This window comes from Meriones unguiculatus, chromosome X, assembly GCF_030254825.1.
Source record: "Meriones unguiculatus strain TT.TT164.6M chromosome X, Bangor_MerUng_6.1, whole genome shotgun sequence".
In the NCBI taxonomy this organism is placed as follows: Eukaryota; Metazoa; Chordata; class Mammalia; order Rodentia; family Muridae; genus Meriones; species Meriones unguiculatus.
This window is the reverse complement of record NC_083369.1, coordinates 76,355,500-76,381,281: the sequence shown is the minus strand read 5'-3', so window position 1 is coordinate 76,381,281 and position 25,782 is coordinate 76,355,500. Positions and strand designations below refer to the sequence as shown.

General features: G+C 43.1%; 1 protein-coding gene across 1 annotated transcript; it reads right to left on the bottom strand.

Annotated features, from left to right (window-relative positions):
• Positions 1-20,808: 20,808 nt before the first annotated feature.
• Slc25a5 (solute carrier family 25 member 5) lies at positions 20,809-24,160 on the bottom strand. Its single transcript, XM_021664291.2, has 4 exons — positions 23,916-24,160; positions 22,444-22,930; positions 21,750-21,890; positions 20,809-21,227 (listed from the first exon to the last, which is right to left on the bottom strand). The coding sequence occupies exons 1-4, from the start codon at positions 24,024-24,026 to the stop codon at positions 21,070-21,072; spliced, it is 897 nt and encodes a 298-aa protein (XP_021519966.1). The 5' UTR covers positions 24,027-24,160; the 3' UTR covers positions 20,809-21,069.
• Positions 24,161-25,782: the final 1,622 nt, after the last annotated feature.

The window sequence follows — 25,782 nt, the reverse complement described above, 5'->3', positions numbered from 1 at the left end:
GGAGAGAAAGATAGATGACATGATACCTACAGGCCATTTATGCTTTGGGACTTAGGCACTGTGGGCATATACATATTGCTCATGCAAGGATAAATGGTCATCAAAAAGATGAATGAAAAAGAGGGAGAGATCTGTATGTAAATATGTAGGAAAGTTGAATGTTTTGTTGTTACCTTTTATCTTCCTTCCCTCTCTCCTTTCCTTCTCTTTCTTCCCTTCTTTCTTTTTCTTCCTAGATAAAATCTCACTTTACCCCAGGCTTCTTTGGAACTCAATATTAATGTCTGGGAGTCCTTCTACCTCAGCTTTCTAAAAGGCATAGTTAAGGTACTGGGGTTGTTGACAATGGAGGAGACAAGATACAGACCGAATTAACAATTTCTCTTTCTGGCTTGAGCCAGAGTGCAGGTTTTAGCCATGACGGTTATTTTCAAGTGTTTTTTTTTGTTGTTGTTGTTGTTGTTTTTCAGATGTCTTAGGAAGGAAATGAAAGAAGAGGTATGTCTTCTAGCCAAGAATGCCAAGGCAGCTGAGACCTGCCTAAGGCAAAAAAAAAAAAGTGTCCTTTCCTTCCACATGTTTGGCCTTCTTTCCTTTTTAACAGTTATTTATTTTTATTTTGTATGAGTGTATGTGAGTGTGTATATGTGCGAGTGCACATGTGCCACAGTCTGTGTATAGGAGTTGGCTCTCTTCTTCCACCATGTGGGCACTGGCCATCCAACAGGTTGTCAAGTTTAATAGCAAGCCCTCTTAGCCACTGAGCCATCCAAGGAGCTGGAGACGTGGGTTTCTTACCCTGCCCCTCACCCCACCCTCTATAAAGGTGTGAAATGAATTTCTCAGAAGAAAACCACCCTTTGGTAAAGATTCTACACGCCTTATTGATTAGAACTTCATGACTGGAGAGTTGGGATGTTGCAGAATAGAGCCAAACAATATCATTAGCTTCCTTCAGAGCCATTCTTTGCCCTTTTGTCTATCTGGCTTAACATACACATGACTATCACGTGAAAACTTTAGGGATGTACTAACAGACCACTAGCTTTCACCAGGACAAAAGCTAAGACTATCCTCAGATAACATGAGGCCTACAGCAGAGATTACCCCCAGTTTGCTGTAACCACCTACCAGGTGTTTCCATCAATATATTGGAAGATTATGGTGTTTCTTCTGAAACTTTAAAAACCTTCACAAAATGGTGAGGTCATTTGTAGTTGTAGTGCCATGAAGGCCATATTCCTGGGCTATGATCTGTCATAAACTCTCTCTTATTCTCTTTGAAGTAAGAGCTGTTTTTGCTTCATCACAGGTACTTGCCATTCACCTTGTAAATACATACTGTCCCTTGCCCTGCCCTTGGCACAGAGAAATATTTCCCAGCAGGCTCTGGTCAGCTGGTCTCAGGCCAACACCACCTGCTTGCTCTTGCCTAAACCTGTTGAGGAATTATAGCACAGTCCTGAGAAGATGGTCAAGGGATCAGTCTCTAGTGGGATTCAGGGTCCAAAGTGCATGATTTGTTCTCTGTGCACTGTCTATCTCCTTCTGAATTATATGCAGAAAGTTTTTATTTTTGACCTGACTTTATCCCAGACACCTTTGCTGAAGTTTACCTTATGCAATGCTTCTGGGTACAGCACCGGACTAAGAACACTACATGCCTTAGATTCTGTGTAGGCTACAAAAACATGTGGTGGAGTATGCTGGCTGTGTTTTGCACAGAAGAACTGGAACCCCAGAAAGACAAACAGTACGTGGTGGTGACTGAAATGGAGATCAAGCTGTGCTTACACAGCCATATAACCCCTGGGCTGGAAAGGCATTTGTTTACACACTCTCTTCTATTGCCTCCCATAAAATGAAGTTTAATATCCTAAGCCAACCTTATTCAGGAAAGGATATGCAGTGCTAAAAAACAACAACAACAAAAAACACTCATGATGTCCCAAAGCTAACTATAAAAGCTTTTGCTATTATCTCTTGGTTGGGGTTGTTTAGGCCAAAGCTTCCCATCAAGGCCTGTAACCAAGGGTTACCCAGGAGTAACCCATTTGGGCAGAGAGGAAAGAGCCCAGCTTTCTGGGATCCAAGTCAGGGATCTACCTGTACCTGCTATCAGGGAAAGGTAAACTTATAAATGGAAATAAATACCTTAGAGCAGGTCCTGAACCTGAAAAATGGAGAGAATCACCTTCCAATTTGACATGATGGTCACAGCACTCAAGAGTGAGGGAACAGGAGGGTGGCTGCAAGTTTGAGGCCAGCCTAGGACATATAGTGAGTTCTAGGCTGGCTTGACATAGTGTGAGAATCTGTCTCAAAAAAAAAAAAAAAAAAAAAAAAAAAAACAAAGCAGAAGGGTAGAGAAATGGCTAAGTGCTTAAGATCATTTGTTTTCCCTCAAAAGACCCAGGCTTAGTTCCAAGTACCCATACGGTGACTCACAAACATCTGTAACTCCAGATCTCAAGTGCCAGGGGGTCTGATGGCTTCTTATGAGCAGCATGGGCACCAGGCACGCACATGGTATAACACCCTAACCAACATACATAGGCAAAACAACCATACACATTAATAAATTTTAAGAAATTAAAAACCAGGTGTCAGGAGTGTGATTGTCAGAACCACCATGAGCAAGCAGAACCAGGTGTCCTATGTGCAGCCCACCGAGCCCACCTTGTCCTGCTTCAAGGAGCTAGTCAGCTACTGGGAGAGGCCCACTGTAAAGACCAAGAAAATCCATTCACAGCTCCCAGATGAAGATGATAATTACAGTGACTAAGAAGATGAACAGCTGTTAGGGAGACCTAACAGCTGAAGAAGTCATGAAAATGAAAGCAGAAATAAAGGCTGCCAAAGTAGATGAAGAACCACCTCCACCTGATGGAAGAATTGTGTATCAAATACCAGATGAAAAGTGTTCAGGTTTAACAGTAAGCTCTAAAAAGAAGAAAACAAATAAAGATGCTGTAAATAAGCAGAATCCAGTTAGAAGTCACAAAACAAACAGTAGTCTCCTCTCTTCTGACAGTGATGATGAAAATGATTAAGTATAAACATTATGGACTTCATTTCCTTTGAAAGTAATGGGGTATTTTTTTAAAAATACTAGTTTTCCTCTAAAAGTAACATTTTCTACTAGTACTACAGGTTTATTACAGAAAACTTCAAAAATTATGGAAATTTTTCCTGAAAAAAAAAAAAACATCCATCAATGCCTCTTTGTCTGGCAATGCTAGACAATCACTATATAACCATTATATATACCCATCTATGGGTATGTATATCACACAGTCACTACAGAGTACAGAAACAAGGGCCTGGAAGATGGCCTCAAGGTGGTCACTGCCAAGCCTCATGACCTCAATGTAATCCCATGGACTCACACCTTGGAAGGAGAGACTCCCCTAAGCTGTCTGAAACTTTCATAGACATGAATCTATGGACAAAATAAAATTTTAAATGTAATAAATATCTAGAAATGATTTAATTTACAATATAACTAGAGAATCCGTGTACACTACAAGCAAATATCGTGCGTATTTTTGTGTGCCTGGTACCATACATGCTCCACAAGTGTTCTAACATTTAGTCTAACACAGGGGACTGGAGCATGTAGGAGTTCTTAGTATCCTAGGTAAGGGAAGGGGTCCTAGAACCAAAACCACATAGAAATTATGGGATAACTGTATATGCTCAGGGTGCGGACAAAAGAAACTTCCAGACCCTTATTTCATATTTCTTCTTCCTCCAGTGATGACCCATTCAGAGGAAGTGTTAGGACACCTCTTTTTTAGTTTGCTTTTATATCTTTGATTTTTAGTTTGCTGATGCTGGGGCTGGAGGGATGGCAAAGTGGTTAAAAGCACTGAGTGCTCTTCCAGAGGATCCAGGTTCAGTTCCCAGCACCCATATAGTCCCTAGGAGAACTCCAGTTCCAGAGGAATTGGACAACCTTCTCTGGCCTTCATGGGCACTGCATGCATGTGGTGCACCAACATACACACAGGCAAAGCACGTGCACACATATCACCAACCAATCAATGAATGAATAAATACTGAGGCTAGAGAGGAGACTGCTCTGCTAATCACCCGAGACATTTTTCCTTAATGGTTATGTCACTGACTTCTTATTGAGATCAGGAGCAAAGTAATCTGGCAAAACCTGGTTGGCTCTGCACTGGGCTTGGCTGACCAGGCATCTGCTCAGCTCCCTGACAGCAAACTCTGTCCTTGACAGTAATATTCACTAGGGCCAGCCCAGTAGTCACTTGCTATCCCTTGAGCATTGGCAGTTTCCCTCTGCCTGGAATGTGCTTCTTTCTCTGCTTTCTCAACTTCTGCTCCTCCTCTTTCACGAGCTCTAGGTAGCCCCTACTCATCTGCCATTTGAGCCTTCCAACTGCTTTACATTCAGTATATTCAGCAGAACCATATTGCTTTATTATAACCGCCAGCAGGAACAAAAATTCCTAGCAGCATTTCCTAAGTGCTGATTGTGGCAAGTGTGATTTCACTTCTGTATGATTCCACTGAAAATTCACAGGTACCCTCTGAGATGGCCATTGACATTACTCTCTCCATGTTACGAATGAGAAACTGTGGCTCTGGAGCTTAAGCAGTGTGTCCCAGGCAATGGAACTCAGATGGTAAACTGGTATCTGAACCTAGGTCTCTCTGATCCTAGAACTGTGCTCTGAACTCTCATAGGAAGCCTTTTTTCTTATTGTCCATTCAGTTCATTAAGAAATCTTCCATTTCAAAGGCAGCGGTGACACATGCCTTTAATCCCAGCACTGAGACAGACTGGATCTCTGTGACTTTGAGGCCAGCCTGGTTTACAGAGTGAATCCCAGGACAGTCAGGGCTACATGGAGAAACCCAAAATTCCATTTCTTCTGGATTTCCACCGCACCCTAACCTGACTTCTGTTGTACATCGCTCTGCCTCTTCTAGCCTTGCTAGAGAGATTCAGACAGCAGGACAGCCATGTTCCAGGGACAGGAGGAAGACTAACTCATCAATAATAATCCCTGTGTCTCATACTCCAGCCAGGGCTTCCCCAGTGTTCAGCTTATCACCAAATCACAGTCCAAATGCCTCTGTGATTGAAGTTGCTTTTAATAGTTCAGGGAGAAGGGATGTCTTCAATGTCCATTTTTGTGCTTGCTTGTTCAGACTGTCTGAGGGAAGATTGCCATTGAAACATCACCAAATTGCTGCTGAGACTGGACTTGGTCAGACATCATTTGCCCCCTTGTGGACGGTGCATTCCTGACTCTTTGGGGAAAGGGAGAGGAAAGGGAAATATATGCAAGGTCTGAAATTGCCCAGCAAGTATCATTGTTGACATTGTTTACAATCTTGCAAAGTCTGGGGACTGGCTACTCTGACTGGCTACACTGACCAGGGACACCTTGAGAATGTCCCAGGTTTCTTTAGTCTGTGACAAGGGGGTTGGGTGACTCTGGTGATAAATCACACTTAGCAGGTGTTGGTAGCACTCTAACTACCTTTCCGAATTACATTCTTAAACACAAACCCCTGTTCTATTGATTCCCTCTTTCCTACTGCTCCTTTTTTGCTAATCCTGGCCACCAAGCCAACCTGAAGCAAATCCCCTGACTATTGTTGCAACCTTATCCCTAGCACTCTCAGCCTTCTGTCTCAACCCATGTCTTAAGATACACTGCCTTCTGCCTTCGTGTTAGTCATCCAACTCTCTACTTTGAATTCCAAGCTCTCACTGTCTACCGGGAGTGAAGGTTCAAGGTCCCAACCTACCTGTCAGACAACAAATGCTGCCTGGCTGCCTGCTGCATCCAAAGCACTGTTTGGAAGTTTGTTCCAGTCAAAAAGGTGTAATCACAATGACTATCCTGCTTTTATTTATTTTTAAATTTAAAAAAAAAATTTGGTGTTTTGTTTGTGAATTTTTTGTTGTTGTTTTGTTCGTTTCTTTGTTGTTTTTGTCAACTCAAAAGCTAGAGTAAGCTGAAAAGATGGGACATCTGTTGAGAAAATGCCCTTGCCAGATTGGCCCGAGGGCGAGTTTGTGTGGACGTTTTCTTGACTGACATGAAGGACTCAGCCCACTGTGGGCAGTCCTACCCCTGGGCAGGTGGTCCTGTGTTGTATTTTTAAAATACTCAGCTGAGATAGCCATGGAAAGCAAGCCAAGAAGCAGTATTTCTTCATAGTTACTGCTTAGGTTCCTGCCTCCAGGTTTCTGCCCAGCTTGACAAGGTTCCTGCCTTGGCTTCCCTCAATGATGGCCTGTGATAGGGATATGTAAGCCAAATAAACCTTGTCCTTCCCAGTTGCTTTTGATCATGTTTTTTTGTTTGTTTGTTTGTTTCACAGCAATAGAAAGCAAACTAAAACTGCTACCTACTGTCTTCAAGGGATACAGTATGCACTTCATACATGCTATGTCCATTAATCTTCAGGACAACTCTGTCTTTAGCTTTCCTGAGAGTACTGAGGCAATATATAACAACCAGGACTTAACTTATCCCTGGGGCCCTTTGAATCCACACTCTTGGCCTTTTCCACCATTGCCACATTCACTTACTTACTCCATCAGATAATTTTTTCTAGAACCTTCTCTGTGTAATGGCTACTGTTCTTTTTAAAAATGTTTTATTAGCCCATATGACATAATGATAGGTTTCATTATGACATTTTCATACATATGTATAATGTATTTTAATTATATTTACCCCCATTACCCTCTCATCTCCCTTCTATCTTTTTTCCAAACTACCCCATCCCCTTCTACTTTCCTCTCCCTCTGTCTTTGGTGCTAGCTACTGTTCATTATGAACAAATCAGGCATGTCTCTGGTCTCCACTTTGCTTCATGTAACTGTATTCTCCTAGTTTTTACTGGTCTGCTTGTCCCAACTCTCACAATTTGTAGTAAGTTTTTATTTCAACTAGCTAGCCAAATCCATCTCTTCTCCTCATTCCCACCATCTTTTCCTTCCTTCCCTTTTTCCTTGATTACAGAAACACAAACTGAGAGCCTACTATATGTAGGGATGGTACTAGGCACAGTTAGAAATTGTGTCTAATGGCACTTGCGATTCCCAGCACTTTGGGCCATCCTGCCTCTGCACCATCACCCATGTAGCACCTTGAATCCCCCCATTGTCTTCTTAATGCTCCTGTGCCAAACTTCAAGCCAGTTACCAGGGCCCATCTCAAATCTTACCTTCATGGCGGACAGTCTCCATTGGCCCCTGCCACAGTCATTCTTCCCTTCTCTGAAGTCATTGAACACGTTTGGGAAACTCAAGTGTCAGAACAATGCATTTAGCACACATTTAGTGTTCTCTAGCCATAACGCTCCCATCTATACATGGATCTTAGCACTTGACCTAAGAAACATTTACTGTTTATTATGGATTTCAATGGAGGGAAAAATGTCAAACCTTTATAAAGGCTCTTTCAGTTAACAAAGAACCATCATAGCTGTTTTATCATTTGATTGTCACAAAAGCCTATTCCTTTTCATCTTTCAGCTAGAAAATTGTACTTCAAATGACTTCCTGAATACACTGTCATTGGGGAGAGTGAAGGGAAACGGCAGATCATCTGACTGCTGTCTTCTTTAATGAGACCCGCTACTATCCCAGACTCTAAGATACACAGGCTGAAAATGAGGTTTGGAGAAGGGATATGATGTGCCCAAGGGCACACAACTTACTGTGCCTGGGGGGGTTTTCAGACTCAGTCTCTTGCTGTTCTCATTTTCCCTGGGCTGTCTTCCAGAAGGCAAGAATCGTGTTTTATCAGGAGTTCTACATTAAAGCTGGGACTCAGGGGGAAAAAATTGTTTTAAATCCATGAATTCCCCTGCACGTGGTTTTGCTTTGCACAAACCGTTGCCCTCTAAGGTGGATTACACTGACCCCCAGCTGGTCAGTAAGGCTCCAAGGGGCAATTGAAGCCATTTAGGCATCATCTTAGGTGTCTTTTTAAAAATCATCTTGAGGTGCTATGTCATTGAGACCCTGAAAGTCTACTTTAGGAACTTCTACAGCAAGTCCAGGTCTGACAAGCATTTTTTGGACATACGCCATTGAAGAGAATACTAGGTATGCTATTGTTGAAGAGCTAAGGCTTGCTTAACACATCCCACACACTTAGAAGACTAGCCAGCACATGCCCAAATTCTATACTATGCTGCCAATGACGTCTTTGGTTTTTTTTTTTTTTTTTTTTTTTTTTTTTGAGGGCTCAGGCCAGCAAGCGATTGGCTGGAGCGACGTTGAGAAGGCTCCTTGGAGGAGGTGTGTCTGAGTTCAATCATTGGCTTGCAGCCCGCGTGGTGAACAGGCTTATTGAAGAAGCAGCGCACCCTCTGCAGGCAACTTCTGGAAGGGCGGCTAGAAATCGGCCCGGAGGTGGCTGAAAGGAAGTGGAAAAGATAAGTAAAGCTACTGTTCCTAGGGCTGCACCACGCTGTGCTGTCGCCACTTCCTACACTTCTCTTTTCAGTCAGGCCACCCGGCTTCCAAAACCCCATTAGGCCCATAGCGCTAAAGATTTCCTCTCGGGGCATTCCCAGACTTCTTCCCTATTCATTCTTGGTTCTGGGCGTGGCGAGCAGGGGCCTTGCCTTCCTGTACTCACCACTCTCTGAGCGGCGGCGATTGCTGTCGCCACCGTGCTGAAAACACCCAGGCAAACTTTCCCAGACATCTGAAGAAGCCAGAGGCTACTGAAGGAACACTTAAGCATTTTTTAAAACCCGACTTCTGGTAAAATACTTACTCTTTTAATCCTCACCACAGTGCTGCAGGTGCCATTCTTCAGGCCATTTTACAGCAGAACAAACTGAAATGCTCAGAGTTGTGTCTTGCCCAGTCTCAAGTCTGGAAAGGGGAAGGACCACTGCACAAGCACCTCTCCGTAGGCAATTCTGATGTGTATTCGATCAGTACCTTGTTGTGCCCGATTCGTGAGACCCCCAAAAGACTTCCAGGAGTCAAATCCATTAGAAAACACATGGGGATCTTTTTATTAGAAGCTAGAGCTTGGACTCACACCCTCACCAACCCAGCTGTTGAGAGTAGAGCCCCGTGCTCAGGTTAAGTGGTTAATTTAAAGATCCCAAGCCCCTCCCAGGGTGCCCAAAGCAGGGGAATTCCAGCCTGGCAAGTGTCTATTGGTTGAAACAAAAAAATGGGATGTTGCATTTTAAACTAATCGGCTGTAGGAATGCCCCCAAAACCATTAACAGTCTGGCTTCCCTTGTTTGGCTGTCCTAGGGAAGGGGAGCATCTGGGCAGATTTTCCAGAAACTGTATCTACAGTGAGCATAAAAGAATGCAGTAAGGCTGGTTCCTCCCCACATGTGGCTGGACACATCTCCACCTGTCTGACCTTTGTTCAGGCTTGTGCTTTAAACCTTAATCCAATAACCCCAAAAAACCTAATTTTTAATTCTTCAGTCTCTCATTCCCCCCTTCCCATGATCATTTGAAGACCCAATCATGGGTCTTCCAGATATAACCCCTGGTGTCCTCCAGATTTACCTTCCATACTGTAATCAGAGTACCATTAACTGTATGGCTCCCAAACGTACCTTCATGAAAGCCATCAAGCAATTTAAAATATAAGTCCCAAAGGTAAAAATCAAAATGAGTAGGGGTCCCATCAGGGTGGATATAAAGGTAGTAAGCCAAGGAGAACTATTATACCAGGATTTAAATCATCCTCTGGAATTCTATCTCTCTTTTCAGCATCTCTCCTGGCTTTTTGTTATTTTTGCTAAGGATTTCCTAATCATTCCTGAGTGGTTTACATAAAAACAACATTTCTCTCTAAGGGCTACACACAGCCTGCCCTGCTGTAAAAACAACAGATCCAAGCCCCTTCTGTTTTGCAACACTACTTCTGCCAGGGAATCAACATTCTTTTCTAAATGGGTGATTAAGTTCTCAAGGCATTGAATATCTTTACCAATATCTGCTTTTAAGCTATTGTAATTCTGGCTTTGTACATCCAGTGCTATAATACCAGTTTTTGCTCCAGCTAAGCAGGTCTCCAAGGTAATAGCTAATGTCAGGAAGCCCCTTTTGGCTTAGTATTTCAGCTTGTTAGATAGGATAAAGGCTGATGAATCTCTCTCTTCTGTAATTTCTTCAGGCTGACATTGGGGAGGAGATATTGGGGACCCAAGAAGGCTGAGAGGCTAGTCAAAAGCTAGGCAATGGGGCACTTTCTTTTTTTTATCTTTTAATTAAATTGACGGGGCGCTTTCTAATTAGCGATCCAGTTGAAGAGACATGGAGCTATCACATCAGCTGTCCTGGATTACTTCAGCTTTCAGCAAGGTGGCTGGACATGTCTGCACCTGTCTGGCCTTTTTTTAGGCTTATGCTTTAAACTTTAAACCAATAACTCAAAAAAAAAAAAAGCCAAACACCTAATTTTTAATTCTTTGATTCTTCTCAACCCCAAAAAGCCCATGTTTCTTGGTTTCTAAGTCCTGGTCATTTTCTAGACATCACGCCATGCAGTGGCTGGCCTTCTTGAAGTACAAATCTGTGTGTTGGTTAGGGTGTGTTGTTGTTGTTTGTTTGTTTTTCAGTCAATTTGACACAGGCTAGTATCATTGAAGAACTCTCAATTGAGAAAACGCCCTCATCAGATTGGCCTTGTACAAAAGCCTGTGGGGCATTTTTTTTTAAATTGATGATTGATGTGAAAGGACTTAGCTCACCAAGGGTGCTGCCATCCCTGGGTGGGTAGTCCTAGGGTGTATTAAGAAAGCAAACTGAGCTAGCCATAAGCAGTAATGCAGTAAGGGTTCCTCTACAGCTTCTACATCAGTTTCCGCCTCCAAGTTCCTGCCTTGAGTTTCTACCCCGACTTCCTTTCACAATGGGCTAAAACTGTAAACTGAAATAAACACTTTCCTTCCAAACGTTTTGTTTGTTTGTTTTTGCTTTTTGCTTTTTCAAAATGAGGTTTCACTGTGTAGCATTGGCTGTCCTGGACTCGCTTTGTAGACCAGGCTGGCCTCAAACTCACAGAGAGCCACATGCTTCTGCCTCCCCAAGTGCTGGGATTACAAACATGCACCACTGTGCCTATCTTGTTTTGTTGTTGTTGTTGTTGTTTGTTTTGTTGTCATGGTGCAAACCTAACAAATACAATTTGCTTTTGGTGTTTTCAGCTGTGGGTTTTATATATAGATATGTTACTGGCTGCCTCAGTTTCCCCATCCAGAAACTGCATTGTAAGGGGGGGTAGTTAAATAGGGGAAGCCAAATACATTTAGAGGAAGGTCTACCCTAGAGCAAAAGCTGAAGAAATGACAAGGAGCATATTGTGAAAGGGAACAGCCTACGAGCAAAAGAGACCCCCACAGGCTTTTTAAGCAGGCCAGAGCCTTATATCCATTCTAAGTTTTCATCTGCTTTCTGAGGATGGACTCAAGAGTACGGCACTTAGGCTCAGGCCCAGGAACATGCCCAGTCTAATAAGCCCTAGTTAGTTACATGGATGTGCAGTTGGTACAGCTCTAATGGCAGTATCCTTAGGTGCTCCAATAATATGATTGCTCTTCTCCCCTTGGAGTGGCTTGAATCATCTTGTGGGACAGCCAGTGTTGATTATTGTAGCCATTGCAGCCAGCATATGTTCAGAGGGTGGTAAAATCATTTGAAGTGGAGTCATCTGTGGTTTACTCAAGGTATGGGGAGGAGATTGTCTTAGGTCTCTGCCTCTCATATTATCTGACTTGCAAAATGTATTGAAAACACAGAAACCATGCTCTGTCCAAACTCCTAATGTATCCAGATATTGTCTCTAAGCACTATACTTAAAAATAATAGATACCTTCATGGAGACCAAGCTGGCCATCAGCTACATCTGTGTAGGGGGCCTAGGTCTAGTCAATGCATGCTCTTTGGTTGCTGCTTCAGTCTCTTTGAAGCACCATGGTTGAGAACCATGGTTCTCAGTTAGTTGACTCTGTTGGTCTTCTGTGCAATTCTTGTCCCCAGTGGGTCGGGTGTCTCTATCCTTCCCCCAACATACAATTTGTTGCCTAATTTTGAAGCCCTTTCTTCTAGCTGGTCTGCCGTGTCTGGCCACAGTGGAAGAGGATGCACTTAGTCCAGATTCGACTTGATATGCTGGGATGGGTTGGTTGGGGGACTTGCTTTTCTGAAGAGAAGTGGAGGGGGGAAGGGAGAAGGTGGTGGGAGGATGAGACCAGGAGAAAAGGAGGTGAAGGGGCAATAATGGGGATGTAAATAGAATAAATTAAAAAAATTAAAATAGATACAAGTTAGATAGATTCTGAACGTTTCATTGTTGCAGAATTGTTACCAGGCATCAAGGGGCTGGATTCAACAAAAACTCATTCATGCCAATCAATAATCAAAGAAACAAACCCTATAGTATGTCATTCATTCATTCATTCATTCATTCATTTCTTTTTCCAAGGAGCATTTACCACACATCTACTATATATGTTAGACTCTATGTACACTGTTAGGAATGTAAAGAGGAACAACACAGAACACCTAATGGAGATAGACAAGGAGATACTCTGTTACCATACAATGAAACAATTAGAATAATTAATTAGTTGAACAAAGGTTTCTTAAATATCTATTACTTGCTACATACTGTACTTCCTAGGCACTGAGGATACAAGCATAAATGAAACAGACAGAATCCCTGCCCTCATGGAACTGACATAAATGGCTTTGGAAGTCTAGAAGAAAAATCAGGGAATAGTGGCTGGAGGAGTGCAGGAACCCTGTAAGAGGAGGTGTGGTTTGAGCTGGAACTTGAAGACCTGTGTCCTGACTGGTAAAGAGGCAGGGAAAGACATTCTGGGGAATAGACCCTGAAGGAAAGCTTATAGAAATAAGCTTTGATATTTGATATTTGATCAAATGATATTTGATCATATCATTTGATCATAAATGATATTATCCGGGCATGGCAAATGGGACCAATGAGCATGTGCACAAGTAACAGAACACACAGTGTGTGCTGCTGTCTCTCCATCCAAGGGACAGTCAGGTACTGGTGGATAAAGGCACTTGCCAGCATGTTTGATGAATGGACTCTGACCCTGGGCAGTTGAAGGAGAGAACTGGGAGAGCTAACTCATCCAAATTGTCCTCTGGTTTCTGCAGGGACACAGTGGCGTGCATGCATCCCCCATATTGGTAAATAAATAACTGTTTGTTTGTTTTTAAAGAAGAGCTACAATCAGAGCAAAGAGTCCAAAGCCAAAGCCTCAGTTTTTTCTTTTTTTTTTTTCTTTTGGATAACACCCTGGATAAAAGTGAAGGGCTCCCAGTGTCCTTTGCTCACGTGCTTTGTACTTGTTAATTGGGGCCTCACCCAATAGGCTAATCAGTCTAGGCTCAGGCTTGTATCCTCACAAGAGGTGCTTAGCATTCTAGGCTAAGACCCTTCATTTAAAAGGGAAGCCCAGGCCTCGGTGGGTAAAGGCACTTGTCATCCAAAGCCGTCTGATGAGTTCCATCCTGGGAACTTGCTCAAACACACAAATAAATTGTTCTTAAAAGCAAGTCTGTTTTGGAGAAGCTGAAGACATTTGAATAAAATAAAACTTAAATCTAGAGCTTTGAGTAGTTTGTGCAATGGTGATTCCTACATGATTCCTAACGTTGGCTAGAATAGAAAGCCACCCACATGGAGTCTGTAAGCAGTGCTTTTTATAATTAAAATTTCTATTTGGTAGCTGTCAAAAGGACTTTGTTGGTGGATACTAAAACTATCTGACTTTCATTATTTTATTTTGACAGGCTCTTCATATGTAGCATAGGCTGGCCTTGAACTCAAGATCCCCCTGACTTTTGAGTTCAGGAATTACAGGATGTACTACCACGCCTTACTGGCTTTACACATTTCAATACATTTTATGACTCACCTCTGACAGATCACCTTGAAGTTCTCCTTGAACTCTATAAGTCAGATAGCACAGAGTACATTTCTTTACTTTGCTACACCTCAGTTTTATCAACTATAAAATGGAGCAAATAAAAACACCTACATAGCAGGGAGGGCTGGTAAATTGAATTCATGGAAATGGTGCTTAGCACAACACCTGACATTGGAGAGGTCAAAATAATAGAATGCCTGGTATGTAGTAATAGCAATTATTTCATTACCAGAAGCACATTTTCTTACTTCAATCTGTTTTGTTCTCTAAACTCTGTAAAGGGCTATAGCCCCATTTAAGAAATGAGCTGGGTGTGCTGGTATATGCCAATTACCCCCCCCCACAGCTCTGAGGAGGCTAAGGCAGTATAATCACAAAGATTGTCAGTTCCATATTAACCTACATGGCTAGGCACATGGCTAGACCCTGTCTCAATCAAACAACTAATCAATCAATTGATTCACCTTCCTGGAAAAAAGTTGCTTTCTTAGCTGTTAAACACAGATACACACACACACACTCACAGGCACACACACACACAAATGCACGCATGCATGAAAGCGCATAATTCCAATTTTCTTGATGGAAAAACTGATGGAATGTGACATGACTCAAGACAGACATGGGGCTGAAGTAGGTTTATAATTTCCATGGCCAATTGTCTAATTGGCAAGCGGGGTGCTTTTACCCGTAAACCCAAGTGCTTTTATCCCCTGACCTTCATTTCTAGAGTGAAGCTATTTACTAAAAAAGCATTCTTAAACTTTATTTTAAAAACATATTTTGCCGTGTTGAACATTGAACCTTGCCCTTGGGCTGGCAGGGTAAGCATTCTACCCACTGAGCTACAATCCCACCACTTACAGCTTTACAGCTCACTTTTTACTATGAATGGACTCTTGAACCCTGAGCTTCCTTGCAAAAGTGAAAGGAGATTATTGCCTTTGTAGGTCTCAGGGGGTTGGCTCTTCTCAGCAGTTTCTTTCTCTGGGGAGTGAAATCACAGGATTGGGCAATCAGGTGAGGGCCTCACAGATTCCTTGAAATACTGTGAGAGCAAAGGGAGCTACAAGGGCCCTCGTGATTGCACAGGCTTGTCTGGCTGAGTAGCACAGACTGCTTGGGGGTGGAGGGAGCACAGGCCGGATATAATTTTGGCCTTTGCTCCCTTTCATAATCAGTGTTGTAAAATAAAACCACATGTGCCCGTTGTTCAGTCAATTCCAGGAGTGTCATTTTCTTTACAACCTTTGTCTGATTCACTTTCTATCCTGTATTTGTGGAATTTTCTAGAGACTTTTTTTATTTTTATTTTATTTTTTTAAAGTGCATACTGGGCTTGGGATGCAGTTAGAAGAATTGTTTCCTAGAGTGCACAAAAACCCTGAATTCATTTTCAATAGTACAGGAAAAGAAAAATATGCAGACAAAGGATTCATCCATTTATGCCAGCCTCCCATCAGTGACATGAGAATAAAATATATATATATATTTTTTTTATTTTTTGGTTTTTTTGAGATGGAGTCTTTCTGTGTAGTCTTGGCCATCCTAGAACTAGCTCTGTAGACCAGGCTGGTCTCAAAATTATAGAGATCCATGTGTCTCTGCCCCTCAAGCACTGGGATTAAAGGTGTGTACCACCACTGCCCAGCAAAAATAAATATCTTGATAAAGCAATTAGTAGTTATAATATTAAAAGTGTTGGGAAGCTTGGAAGTACAACCTAGTTATGTGCCTAGTATAAGTGAGACCTTGGTTCTGATCCCCAGCATATACATACATACATACACATACACACACACACACACACACACACACACACATACATATGGATAGATAGGTAAAGACAAATAAGCAACAACTATGAAAACAAAAAATTGCTCAAAATAGGTCTTTAGCATTGTTCTAAGAACTTTTTACATACTAATCTCTTTAATCTCTACATGTTTTTTGTTTTTTTTTTTTCTTCTTCTTCTTGAGTTAGGTTCTATCATTATACTTGTGTTCCGGATGGAGAAACTAAGGCAACAAAGTAGCTAGGTAAAACTTGAATATCAAGTGAAACACTGTAGCATCTGAAAAGCCCCAAGCTTCCTGAGCAGGAAGCCTAGCAGTGGTGCGTTTGACTCTGGGAGTGATCAAACAATAAGGAAGTCCCAAGCTGTCCTGGTATACTGTCCTAACGTGAAAACCCTCCATTCCTTCCAATTCCAAAGCAAGACTGGATCCAGGGTTTACGGAATATTGGCTTATGGAATTTGAGAGCCTCTTTTAAAAAGCTTCTGAAAAGTTTACCAAACCTTCAGAACAAATGCTTCTTGGGCTCCTTTCTAGAGCTTGGTAGGGACTGTGCAAAGGATGAGGACAACGCGGCCTTAGAGTCATCTCCTTGGCCTGTGAAGCTAACATGTCTCCCTTCTCTGCAGCCAGCCACTGGTGCTTGCTCAGACAGAAGGGCTTTCTTTTCACTCCTGAACATTGGGCCCTTGGAAATTGACCTCTCAAGAGCTATTTAGAAGAGTCTTTGATTTGAGTATGTCCATTCTAGGAGTTAATATAAGAGGCAGTGAAAAAAAAAATTAATGTGATCAGGTTTTAAATCTCACAGTGCTCAATCCCTGGCAAATGGCTTAAAGGAATGGAATCCTCATCTCCAACCCCAGGACTGCCTTCCATTGCCCATCTGTTGACAGTCATAGGGAAAACCACAGATTAATAGGTTCCTTTAATTCAACTCAGTTTTGTCTCCAAAAGGGTCCCAAAAGGGTGAAAGCAGTCACCCAATTTGTCACTTACCAGTGTTTATATCTGTTGCTGGAATACTTCAGGCTCTTTCCAGGGTTTGGCTAAGAAGGACACCATGCCTCTGACCTATATTCCCCTACACATAAAGCCCAAAATGTCAAAATGATAGGAAGGCGCCCCCAAACATTTAAAGTGTAACACAAGGCATCCCCAAATTGCAGCATCCAGTATTTGTTGTTTAAATAAATTTCAACCTGCATACAGAAGTGCACATTACACATAATAGGACAAGGCTTTGAAAAGACAGATGTTAATTATTTGGAGGTAAATCGGAGCACCTCTGACCAACAACCCTGAGATGGAATTTGGTGGCTCTGCTTCTTGGTCCTGAAATTGATGTAAATCTTCACATTTGTAGTTTTGCTTGCCAGCACCAACCCACCCACACAGTAACAGACTGCTGTGAGCCAGAAACAACGCAGTTACAATTGTGTAAGATATTTTCAAATCACCTAATTAAAGTTTTTTCATTGCTTTTGCATTTTCTGTAAAAATGGTGGAGCTGGAGGATGTCTAAACTGAAAGGGAGAAGTTTGTCTTTTCCCCAGACTCTTTTTTTTTAATTTATTTTATCAGTTACATTTTATTAACTCTGTATCCCAGCCGTGTCCCAATCCCTCATTCCCTCCCAGTCCCTCCCTCCCTCCCTCATCTCCACCGTGCCCCTTTCCAAGTCCACTGATAGGGGGGACCTCCTCCCCATTCATCTGATCCTGTTTTATCAGGTATCTTCAGGACTGGCTGCAAAGCCCTCCTCTGTGGCCTAACAGGACTGCTCCTCCCTTCGGGGGTGGGGAGACCAAAGAGCCAGTCATTGCGTTCCTGTTAGAAATAGTCCTTGTTCCCCTCACTTTGGGAAACCAATTGGTTACTGAGCTACCACAGGCTACATCTCTTTCTTTAATGGGTGACAAACTAAGGCTCTGATGTTAGAAATGGCTTGGGAATTTACCCCCTGGTTGCTCAGTGATCATGGCTAAAAACCCAAAGGAAAGTGTTTGGGGGTGTAAATAAAAGGCCACACTTAGGAAACCTTACCTAGAGTCTAGCAGCTACCTCTTCCTTGCCCTTTTGCCTCTGACAACATCTGTGAGTCTTGGCTGTGGCCAACAAATAAATAAATAAATAAATAAATAAATAAATAAATAAATAAGATGACATTTTAAAATCCAACTGGTGAGAATATGGTTCTGATAAATCAGCTACTGTTGTAACAATAAGCATCAGTTTGGAAAGGATAGATATACCAGAACATGCCAATAATGGTGACTTTTGAGGAGGCGGCTAGGCATGGAAGAGGCAGATGCAGAGATCTTTACTGTCTATTTTATACCTTTTCTTTATGACTTAGGTTTGGTTATGATGCATAGACAGTAACTATATAAAAAAAAAAACTAAGAAGCAACTTACAAACACCATATCCACAAATATCAAAGGAGAAATAGAATGCACCCTAGTAACACTATTCCCTCAAAAACCATTACACAGTACATCACTATTTTGAATATATTTTTTTATTTCAAAGGATCCGTAACAGCAGAGAAGACCGAATTAATTGGGGAAGAACCAGCAATGGTCCTTGTTTACAAGAACTCACTTTGCAGTTTAGGTTTTAAAAATACTTTTGAATTAATGAACCCCTAGTCTAGCACATCTGCATCTCTTTTAATACAAAATGATGGCTTAAATGACTTACCCTCCACCACAGCTGCTCATCATCTGGGGAGGGACCTCTGTTTCTTTTCTCGGAGGTCTGGAGCACCCGCAGCACACTGCTTTCAGAGACTGAGTGGAGAGGCCCTCTGGAATAGGAAGCACACTGTGCAGGAGCTGGCCTGAATTCTGGCTCTCTCACCTGGAATCAGGCTCCACAGATCCTGTTAAGCATTGAATAGTAACAATACAACAGGATAAATTAGGATGTTTCTAAGATGGTGTACTATCAACGGTTGCGTGAGCATAATGGATGTAATGACTTCTATAGCTCTGTCCTGCAGAGAGAGATTAAAATCACTTTGTCTTTAAATTAAATGTGAAAAATCATTGAGCAACAAGACTAGCAAGAACAGAAACCACCACCTCATCTGTGTCAGCCATCCAATGACAGGAGGCACACCTCTTGCTTTCTGATCATCAATGCTCAGTCCTATGTTTATTTTAATAGCTGGCAGTTTAGTGAGTACACATCTAGTGTAATAACTGTAAAGGGGGCTTGGGTCCTCTTACATTGGGTTTGAAACCCTAAGTGCAGAGCCTCTCATTTCCTTTCAGGAACAAAATCTATAACTGAAAGGCCTGGGCTAAAATTTATATCAATGCCACACAATACGGTACGTCGTTTTTTGTTTTTTTTTTAAGTGGGCTCGAATTTATTCATAGATAACTGCTGTACTTTGTTCAATAGAAATGGGTGCTAAATGGCAAAATAAAACCTCACATTAGGGTGTTGATTAGGTGTCATGCATGATACATACTACTCAACAGGGTTCTTCATCCTCAGAACACCCCCAGGAAATATGGCTACCATCACGAAGTTACAATTTCACCAGTGAGTTAACTGAGGCTCTGGGAAATTAACTGATTTGCCTGAGGTCATACAGTATGAAAATCTGGGTTCTTCTTCATAGAACTCTGGAGGCTCAACTGCCCCCTGACGATCACAGGTGTTATGCGGGGAGTGCTTATTACATCTGTCCTGTGTCATCTGGTTCACATAAACAATTTAGCCTTTACAACTACCCACTGCACAGGCATCTTTCATTAGCTTTATCTTATGCATATGAAAAATGGAGGCTTAGAGAAATTAAGAAACTTGTTGAAAAAAATCAGAGTCCAAATTTTAGTCCAGGCCCCTGATACCAAAACAGCATTGCTTTTAAAATACTTCCTTCCAGAGACATCTCAGATGATGCTCTTTTTTATCTTTGCCTGAACAAAGAACAGACTACCAAAGATGAATGAATTGAAGCAAAGCAACACCGAGTGGCAGCTTCACACAGGAGAGAATGCTGTCGCCTCCTTGTCAATACAGAACTCTTAACTAAGCTATCCTATGATTCAGGGGCTTGGCAGTAGGCACACAGCATCTCCCAGACATTATGAATAGGTCCCATTACTTGTCTGGGAACAGCCTTAACACACACCAGTGAACTGGATGTTTCCAAACCTTATCTGTGTGATCACCCATCTTATTTCTTATACATGTTGATACAGGTGGGATACTTTATTCTTCATATAAATCTCATGGCAAAATCCACTGGATTTCTGAGCCCTACTGATACAGCTTCTGGAAGTATATATGCTCCCATGGACCCTAAATAAAAGCTATCCAACAGAAACAGGAACATTCTCTACTAACGGCTACAAGCATGTCAGACAAGATGCAGCTGCTGTTTCTCCTTTGTAAAAGGAGTTCTGAGGTTGTGGCTGTCATCCAGCACTCTCCATAATCTTGAACAGCATTGCAATCTCAGCACTACAGAGCAGTGCCAGCCCTAATCCTCTGCTTTGAATGAGATTAAATAAAAATGGCTTGAGCCAGGTGAAGATTAAAGAAGGCAATTGGATGAAAACTGAGAACTATGACTACCTTATATTTTTAAAAAATTAAATGAGGTGATAGTCATGTAACAGCCATTTGAAAGCCAACAACTTGGCTTATCGTTCCTATTTAAAAAGGAATGGGAAACCAGGTACAGGATACCTGAGCTCAAGCAGCTAGGAAAGGCTACAGGTAACAGACAAAAATTGAGATACACAGCTCCTAAATTTTATTTTGCTAGTGAATTGACCACACACATCCAAGCTATCCCTTGAAAAATGGATTGCGGACAATTTGTTCTAAAAGTTTTTTTTTTTTTTTTTTAGCCAGGCAGCGGTGGCACATCAATCCCAGCACTCTAGAGGCAGGTACCTCTCCAGAGTTTCAGGCCTACAGAGTGAGTTCCAGGACAGCCAGGGCTGTTATAGACAAACCCGGTTAAAAAAGAAATTGCTAGACCCAATTCTAGTACTGACCCACAAATTTTTATATGGAAACGAACAACAAACAACTGTTTTTAGATATTTTTATTTCTTCAATTTGTATTATCAGGAGTGACTGAAATAAAAAATATAATTGAGTCCCATCATTATTGTCATTATGGAAATGGCTTTAAGAGAAAACTGGTCTGGTGAGTATTATTGCTTCCCATTTTCAACTGGTCAATAGATGCCACTGATAAAACAGACAGGCCCAAAGAGTCTGTCCAGAATGCTCAAGATATGGTGTATTATACAACATGCCTGTTCTCAGGGAGAACACCTAGAACATAATTATGTGTACTTCTTGATCTCGTCATACAAGACAAGCACAAAGGCACCACCCATGCCTCTGAGAACATTGGACCATGCACCCTTGAAAAAAGCCTTGCCGCCTTCATCACGAGCAATCTTCCTCCAGCAGTCAAGCGTGCCTGTATACATGATATCCGCTGCAAAGAATAAAGACATGCAGTTGATGACTAAAGGCCATAAAATGCTTCCAAATTCATAACACTAAAGAGCCACACCTTTAAAAAGCAATTTCAGTTGTTTTTTTTTTTTTTTTTTTTTTTAGCTACACTGAGGACAGAACCCTGGGCCTTGTATATGCTAGAAAAGCTCTCTATTACTGAGCTCTTCCAAGAACTTAACAGCAGTTTTAAAGCCAGCATTTACACATTAGCACAGGCAATCCTTAAGTATTCATGTGATCAGAGAACAGGGATGACATCTTATTATAATTTAAGCACCACAAATCACAGGCACTTGTGCAGTCAACTACCTGCCAATGACAGTGTTTAATGACAGTGGAGATTGAATCTAGGGTCTTGCGTATGGTGGGCTAGCAGCCTACCACTGAACTATATCTTTAGCCCTAGGCTACAGTTTTTAAAGGCAACTACCCCTTGTTTTTGTGGCCATATCATTCCCCAGGCTCATGACTTTTTACCTCATGCTCAAGCAGAACTTACTTCCTTTGCGTCCTGACTGCATCATCATACGACGGCGAACTGTGTCAAAAGGATAGGAAGTCAGGCCAGCAACAGCAGTGACAGACTGAGCAATCATCCAGCTGATGAAGATGTGAGTATTCTTGGGATCTGGAAGCATTCCTGAAAGCAAGATATAAATGTTGGGATTCTGTTAGGTTGGTGCAATGATCTCTCATCCCAGCACTTGGGAAGCAGAGGCAGGCAAATTCCAGGACAGCCAGGGCTGTTACAGGAGAAACCCTGTCTTGAAAAAGTGAGCCAAAATCACACACACACAAAGCCAGCTGGCTTTATAGCTTAGTGTGATGGTTCAAGCTTAAAAATCTCAGCACTTGAGAACCTAAGGCAGGAGGACCTTGAATCTAAGTTCAGCCTGAGCTACACAGAGATCTATCTTAAGGAATAAAGTAGGAGCTGGGCATGGTGGTGGATGCCTTTAACCCTAGCACTCAGGAGGCAGAGGCAGGTGGGTGGCGGTGAACTGGAAGACTAGTCTCCACAGCGAGACCCTGTCTCAAAGGAAAAAAAAATAAAGACACACACACAAAAAAAACTAGGGCTTAGAGATACAGCTCAGCAACTGGGATTAATATACATGAGGTCCTAGGTTGAGTTCCCAGCACTGAAATAAATACCCAAAGCTACCCCAACTTCTAAGCATATGCAGACTTACCCTTTGCAGTGTCATAGATGCCAAAGTAGGCAGCTCGGTAGATGATAATTCCCTGTACTGACACATTAAAGCCTTGGTACAGGCCCTTAATCCCATCAGATTTGTAGATCTTAACAAGGCAGTCACCAAGGCCTTTGAATTCCCTTTCAGCTCCAGCTTTTCCCACGTCAGCTGCTAGACGGGTACGGGCAAAATCAAGGGGGTACACAAAGCACAAGGATGTGGCCCCAGCGGCACCACCTGATGCCAGGTTCCCTGCAAAGTAGCGCCAAAACTGGGTCCTCTTGTCCACACCACCCAGAAAGATCTGCTTATATTTATCTTTGAAGGCAAAGTTGAGAGCCTGGGTGGGGAAGTATCTGATGACATTGGCCAGGTTACCACGCCAGAAGGACAGGACTCCCTGCTCCTTGGGGATACGAACCACACAGTCTATAATGCCCTTGTATTGCTTATCTGCCGTGATTTGCTTGCTGGCATGCTGCACCTGATGGATAGGAAGAAGGCAATAGGGACAGTTAAACCACAGAAGTGAAAAGGAAAGAATATGCACACGTAATCTTTAAGATTGGTTCCCCTTTCTCCAAAGCTAGCTTTCAGAACCACAAGAGCTGGATAATCCTAAATGCTGACACAATCCCAGGGGGTAAGAATTAATCTGCACCATCAGAAGTGGCAAGCCTCCACCTATGTGAGTGGAGCACCCTCAAGTGGACCTATGACCTTTAGACCAAGAAGAAAGGTCATTTCCTCCAAGTCAGGTTCAGAAGTGTTAGGGTGGGACCTGCTTAGGACATAGTCACCTAGATGAACAGAGTCAACTTCTCAGGTCTGAGCTCCTTCCTTTCCGCCCCACCCCCACTTCTGTCGAGGAGGGTGGTGGTGGTGACGACTAAACTTTTGCCCGCGTGCGCCCCCTAGATGCAGAGAGCAGCGTGCGCGCCGCAGGAAGACTGGAGAGGGGCTGCGCGGGGGCGGACGTAGCTGGCACATGCTCTTCCCAGCGTCCACTTCCGGCCTGCCGGCCGGCGAGCTTACACCGCGTTGTTCGCCGGCAGCGCGGCCACGGAACAGGTCCGCGTGGCTGGCCCAAACCTATAATCTCCTTGCTGTGACCTTGAGATTTGCGGTAAGGCCAGGTGTTCCGTATTCCAGCGCCTGCTTTCGGGCCTATTGCTCTTGATTCTAAATCGCGGGTAGACAGTGTCTCCCCGGTATCCCTATCTTAGTTCTCTGTGCTGGGGATGGCCTCGAACGCCTCAGCACCCCCTGGCCCCGACCACTTGCCACACTCAAACTCCAGGTCCTTAAAGGTTATTTCCTTCGGCTTGCCTTTCCGTTTGATACTGTGGCCAGGCCCGGCTTTCACCTTGCCCAAAATCTAAAGACTGAGTCCCATTTTCCGGCTAGGGTACCCCCTTTCTGTGCGGATCCTTTACTTCTTTCCTGGGCCCCCCGATCCCAGGACCTACCTGCAGCAGCAGCTTGACCCGCTCGATGGGTGCTACGGCCGTCTTGGAGATGGCCGCGGCTACTCCACCAGCCAAGAAGTCCTTGGCGAAAGACACAGCGGCATCTGTCATGTTGAAAGAAAAAAAGAAGTGGCAGGAGACTGCGGGACTGGACTGGGAGGACAACCGGCTTTGACTCCCGGACTCTGGGGCGGAGCAAAGCAAATGGCCGACTTATATAGTGGCAGCCAGGCGCTGAGCTGCCGGCGTAAGGGGCGGGCCGAGGCGGGCGCCCGGCTCAGGCGCGCAGAATGACATAGCTGCTGAGTGGCTCAGGACACACGGGAGGAGCTTGGGGAGGTCGCCCTCCCAGACTCGCCTGCCCTTGGCGCCTGATTAGGCCAGAGTAAGGGGCGGTGGCTGGAAGTACTTACAACTTGAGACCTAGACCCTGGGAAGTGTCTGGGAATGGGGAAGGAAGGGCGTGGATGAGTATGCCCAAAAGAAAAACAAACAAACAAAAAACAACCCAGGCCTAGGGTGAAGACGCTCCAGGCAGACAAAACTTCCCCAAACCTTAGGAATCGAGATAAATATCTACTGGAGGATTAAGATTTCGTTCAGACACTTTCTTTTTTTGAAAAGAAAATTGAGACACAGGACTGGAATTACAGTGAGGCAAGGTCATGCTAATATAGGATGGGCTCCCTGCTCTTATAAAGTTCTGGACATTAATAACCCAAGGATTTTTGCATTGTTTTTGAGTTTTTAAAACATTACATTTATAAATGGCATTCATATACCTTGGTTGCTGAGTTGTTCTGTGTCAAGTTCTGTGAACTTCACTCTGGACCTGACACTACCCTGAAGCTTTGTGCCGAAGCCAGAGAAAATTGAGGCACCAGCAGGGTGCGATCCTGTCAGCATGCCCCAGACTGGTCTGCAAAAAAAGATCTTAACAAAGATCTTTCAGGGAATTTGCTTTGGAGAGTCCCAAAGACTGGACTCAAGGTGAGGAAATGATTTTAACTGGCAGCCAAATAGAGTATCCAGAAGGACAAGAGACTTAAAAAGGTTAAGAATGCAGTTGGCATTCGACTTTCCTGGCTCCAGGAAAGGTACTTTTGGATTGGACAGATTGCTGAACTCAAGCTGTAGTGCCAATGGACCCGTGTTCCCTGAGCCCCTTAATCCTGAACTGAGTAAATATTTGCCACAAATGACCTTAAGATCAGGAGTACTCCCTCAGGTTCAGAGCGGCAGCCGATAATGCGTTCATGAGCCTGCTTCTAAATAATACTATTTATTTTATAGAAATAAAAGGGACAGTTGAAAACGTCACTGTATCTGACCCTTAGGTGTCCAACCTTCAAATTTTTCAAAGACAGAATGCCAGCGGGGCAGCCTACATTTAAGACATAGAGGGCGTTTTAGGTAGGGTTTCTATTTCTGTGATAAAACACGGCAACCAAAAAAACTTGATGAAGAAGGCTTTATTTCATTTTACTTGTAGTCCATCATACAAGGAAGCCAGGGCAAGAGCTCAAACAGGGCAGAATCCTGGGGGCAGTAGTTGGTGCAAAGGCCTTGGAGAAATGTTGCTTACTGGCTTGCTCAGCCTGCTTTATTATAGCACCCATGCCCACCAGTCTAGTGGTGGCCCATCCACAATGAACTGGGCCTACTCATATCAATCGTTGATCAAGAAAGTGCACCACAGGCTTTCCCACAGACCAATCTGGTGGGAGCATTTTCTCAACTGAGGTTTCTTTCTTCCCACGTGACTCCAGCTTGTGTCAAGTTGACATAAAACTAGCCAGCACAATGAGCACAATGAGCACGTCATTTATTTTCTTTTCTTGCCCTCTCCCACCTCATCTATATCTGT

Bases quoted from the DNA above. Each gene is read 5' to 3' on its own strand.
- Slc25a5 (XM_021664291.2), bottom strand. From the start codon at position 24,026: ATGACAGATGCCGCTGTGTCTTTCGCCAAGGACTTCTTGGCTGGTGGA. The intron at 22,931-23,915 runs GTAGGTCCTGGG...CCTATCCATCAG, and splicing joins GGGTCAAGCTGCTGCTGCAG to GTGCAGCATGCCAGCAAGCA. The intron at 21,228-21,749 runs GTAAGTTCTGCT...TATTCTTTGCAG, and splicing joins GCAGTCAGGACGCAAAGGAA to CGGATATCATGTATACAGGC.